Consider the following 5,000-nt stretch of genomic DNA (forward strand, 5'->3'; position numbering starts at 1 on the left):
AATGCGTTACTAGGCGATTGCCCTGTTGGCCTAATTAAGAAACTTCAGCTGGTTCAAAATGCAGCTGCTAGAGTGCTTTCTAGAACAGAGAAGTATGATCATATTACTCCAGTTCTTTCATCATTGCATTGGCTCCCTATTAAATATCGTATACATTTTTTAATTTTATTGACTTCCTACAAACGGCTTAGCTCCCCCAGTATTTGAGGGAGCTCCTGGTGTATTATAGCCCATCACGTCCTCTACGCTCAATTAATTCTGGACAATTGATTATTCCCAGAATATCAAAATCAACTGTAGGCGGTAGATCTTTCTCATATCTGGCACCTAAACTCTGAAACGGCCTTCCTAGCAGGGAAGCAGACACACTCTGTCAGTTTAAAACTTGATTAAAGACACATCTCTTTGCATAAGCAAACACATACAACTCAAATGCTGTTGAAATCCAAATCCTCTAAAGGGATTGTTAATCTGGATTATTTAGGGTAACCGACGCCGGGAACACTTCCCAAAAACATTGTAATTTGAACGGCATTTACGCTTATGTTTTGCCTATTTTTATTATTCCCGAGGTTTCCATAATCCTGGACCAGGTCGTATCCTGAGCAGCTGCTGTGGTGGTCATGGAGGAGTGGAGAGCATGAGACTGATCCCCGTAAGACCAGCGTTCTCCAGCCTCCGGTGCCTAGACTGCAGCTCTGCACAAGACGGTTGGTCATAGGAGAAATGGTCGTGCCCAACTGAGCCTGGTTTCTCTCAAGGTTTTTTTAATCCTTCACTTTCGTCAATTGGTGAAGTTTTTTCCTTGCCGCTGTCGCCACTGGCTTGCATAGTTCGGCACTTGTAGAGCTGCGCATCGAGGATTTGCTCTTCAGTGTTTAAACTCCCAGTAGTGATTATTAAACCACACTGGACTGAACTTCAACACTGAAAACTGGACTGACACGGTTTCAATTCACTATAATCTTCTATGTGAAGCTGCTTTGACACTATCTACTTTGTAAAAGCGCTATACAAATAAAGATGAATTGAATTTAATCAACTGTATATACTGAAAATAGGGCTGGGCAATAAAATCGATATCGATATTTCTTGACCGAACACCATTGTCAATACTGATAAAAAAAAATGTTTGGTATGTAGTGTGGGAATATAAAGTTATATAATCTATATATAACTGAAAAGTTGTTTTTAGGGTGTGACATACCTTAAAATGTCTTTGTTTCCTCAGCCCTGACTGTCTCCAAAGTAACACAAGTTGCACAGCACCTTTTGTCTTCTCAAGCCGGTCAACTGGTCAGACGGTTTCTGTCTCCAGAACATCATTTGCATGCCGTTTTAATGCTAAAATGTATCGTGAATGGGTATTTATACGCTGATGAGATTGGGGCTGGAAAGGTCATTTACTCTGCCGACAACAACACTTTATTTGCATGCTTTGTTTAGGTTTGTCTCCACCCTTATGAATCACTGTCTGTAAAATGTATAAAAACCTAGTGCTTGCTGTACAGTTGAGAGTTTCTTTCTTTCTGCTTTGAAGATAACCGAAAGTTCTCCCTGGTTTTTTGGGCTCGTCTTAGAATTTCACAACAGTTTGGTGCCGTGAGCCAGACTAGAGACATCCACAACAGTAGTTTCAGTATGAAGGCTATAGTTTTATTAAATGTGGCTGCTGAGCACGCACCCTGGAAGCAGTGTCAATAAGCTTAAGGTGTCAGTTTGTAATTTCCAATGGAGGCGCGCGACTTGCACGACGCGCACATTGAAGCAACATGCACAAGTTGCATTTTTAAAATGAAAAGTATTTTATGTGGATTTATGCATTATTTTGTGGTCTTACAGTCATGAGCGTTTCTGTGGTTCTGCGATCCAGACTTTTGGCCCTCCGGTAACCAGCTAATGAAGAAACCTCGTCTGTCCGGCATTTAGCAGAATCCAATGAAAACTCCTGCAATAGACAAAAAGAATGAATGAACAAATTAACTAATTAAACAAACACATCATTACTGATGTTTTGACTCAAAGTTTGACTCTCAGAATTAGCATTTAGCCTTTTAGATTAGACAGACTTAAAGGGCATCTTTCATGCAAAATCAACTTTTGGAAGTCTGTGTAGTATAGGGTGTCCATAGTCATATTGGAGTAATACAAACACACAAGTGATGTCCAAATGTCATTAATTTTGCGGCCCAACACACCGTAACGTAGCAGTGTGGTTTCCCCGTCCACTGATATTGATTGACAGGCCCGTATTAACATGTCTCCATAGTGATAAACATGTCCACAGACCAGGATTTGCGAAGAAACTCATAACCTCTGGAATGAGCACAGCTGCTTAATATACACAACTATAAACTAGAATGCCTTAATCACACAACAGCAGTCTCAGTTTGTGGACACTAATTCAGGTTTATTTTGTACTGTAACTTGGCTAATATGATCTCTATACAGCAGCATATTTTCTTGTTTGGTGGGCATCCTGTTGCATTTCCCATGAGTAGATGAGCAAATCTGCACAGTGTATTAAATGAGCGTGTGTGTGTGCATGGACATCGAACTCTGTAACAGCATTTTTTAAGCATATCATCAGCCAAGGACAAAAAGCAGGAAGACGAATGCCACCCACAATATATTTATCTAAATATATTTTGAATATATATATATATATATATATATATATATATATATATATATATATATATATATATATATATATATATATATATATATATATATATATATATATATTTAAAAAAAAAAATTATATATTTATAATGTATATATATATATATATATATATATATATATATATATATATATATATATATATATATATATATATATATATAAAAAATTATATATTTATAATGTATATATATATATATATATATATATATATATATATATATATATATATATATATATATATATATATATATATATATATATATATATATATATATATATATATATATATATATGTGTGTGTAAATATATATTTATATTCCCCAAAATTAATAATTTTCATTAGGGTATATTAAATTATCTGATGGGTATTTTGGCCTGAAACCTCTCCGACACATTCTGGAGACACAAAAGACTTATTTTACTTGTAAAAAGGCAAAAATGGAACAATATTTAATAAATTTCCGAGTGCGCATTAATTCCTACACACTTAAACTGTCCCACCACATTGTATTACATCAAGTTCAATTATTTGATGATACAATTAAATGTTATAATTTAAATGTAGCACCTGTTTCTGGTTAGAGAGGCGTTTCTCATTGCGTCCTGCTCTCTGATTGGCTGTTGTAGAGTGAGAAGGGGCGGGATCTGCTGAAGAACTCGTGGTGTCCATTTGCTCTGGAGCGTTAACAGTGTCTTGATCCTCAAATCTCTCGATAACCTGCGAACGCCTGCAGCAAAACACACAAGAGCTCAGAATGGAAAAATCTACCATAATCAGATACTTAACTTCTCAAAACAGATCTGAATTTTTGTATACTTTCCAAAATAATCAACTGAATGGAGATCTTATCTTAAATGCATGACAAATAAACTAATAAATGCATTGATAAATAAACATTCCCACATTTTCTACCTAACACTCCAGGATGTTTACATCTAGAGGAAGGATGCTGGAGGATATTTCATGGGAAGATGAAAAACCAGAACACATTTCCTCTGTTCATCACAGATCAGTGAGCTGAAACGGACCGCCGTAAAAGCCTCAACACTGTCGTAAATCAAGCAGGAAATGTGTTTGGACATTGTTTTGCCCTTGAATTATGATGTTAGAGCTGACACTGCTCATCTTAATTACAATTCAGTTATTAGAGATCAAATAATTAGTAAAATTCAGCAAAATTTGGCATAAACTGCTCTGCTATCATCTTAAACAGTGTTTCTCAACCACGTTCCTGGAGGACCACCAACATGTTTTGGATGTTTCCTTTGTCACACCCATTACAAGTCTTTCAGTCTCTGCTAATGAGCTGATGGTCTGAATCAGGTGTGTTTGTTTAAGCAGACCTTAAAAATGTGAGGAGTTGGTGGTATCCCAGGAACGTGGTTGAGAAACACTGATCTAGACATGTGTCATTTCCCATGCAAAATGAAGATTTCAGTGTATAAAAGCTTGTCTTAATAGTGCGCACGTTATTGATTGATCTGCAGTATTTATTTAAAGATGATTTTGTAGTGTTGTGTAAGAGCAGATGGAGGAGCAGAAGGACAGACACAGGAAACCAGCAGCAATGAGCAGAACCCCAGACAGCAGTCAGTCTTTGTGTCTGTGTTCACCCATGTGTTAGAAGGCAGAATTCATCTTTTATACCAGTTTCACACCAAATTCAAGCAGCAGCATATGTGCACTTACAAGCTGAAGCTATATGTACAGCGTTTATGTACAGTCAAGCCCCAAATTACTTATACGCCCTTGCAAATTCTGACTTAAAAATTACTTATATTATACAACCAGCTATTTTTTTCAAGCAGAAATGACACAGGCTTCTCTCAAAAAAAATGATGTGCAAAAGCATTATTGTGGAGAAATATATATATATATATATATATATATATATATATATATATATATATATATATATATATATATATATATTTATCAGCTTTTATTTATATTTAAACAAAAAAACTTTAAGTCAGAATTTGCCAGGGGTATGAATAATTTCAGGCATGACTACATTTATCAATCATAGTTATGCATTTAAAAAGATTTATTTTTGATTCTGTGAGCTACTGATGATACTTCTTCCCAATTAAAAAAATATATATCGTCATTTAGAGAAAAAGAAAACGATTTTCAGACATGTTATTGTGTCGTCTATATAGACCATTTCAGTGTAGTGATGTCATTGGTCCTTAAACATTTCCTGCTTGTGGTCAAACTATTGCATAATTGTAAAAAGAGGCAATTTAATCATGACTTAGCATTATAACAGTGATCATAACATTTATTTATCAATATGTAGATCTTTTTG

At 35.3% G+C, this 5,000-nt stretch overlaps 1 protein-coding gene across 7 annotated transcripts in view; it reads right to left on the reverse strand.

The window, feature by feature from the left end:
- The window catches only part of si:ch73-103b11.2 (protein outspread), a 109,608-nt gene that overhangs the window by 42,469 nt on the left and 62,139 nt on the right, over positions 1-5,000 (reverse strand). For all 7 annotated transcript variants that reach the window (XM_056451217.1, XM_056451212.1, XM_056451211.1 and 4 more), the window contains exons 8-9: positions 3,257-3,416; positions 1,841-1,948 (exon numbers count right to left, since the gene is read on the reverse strand). In XM_056451217.1, the coding sequence (XP_056307192.1) occupies positions 1,841-1,948; positions 3,257-3,416 (268 nt within the window). The remainder of the gene's footprint in view (positions 1-1,840; positions 1,949-3,256; positions 3,417-5,000) is intronic.

Source organism: Danio aesculapii, chromosome 24 (assembly GCF_903798145.1).
Source record: "Danio aesculapii chromosome 24, fDanAes4.1, whole genome shotgun sequence".
NCBI classification, from domain to species: Eukaryota; Metazoa; Chordata; class Actinopteri; order Cypriniformes; family Danionidae; genus Danio; species Danio aesculapii.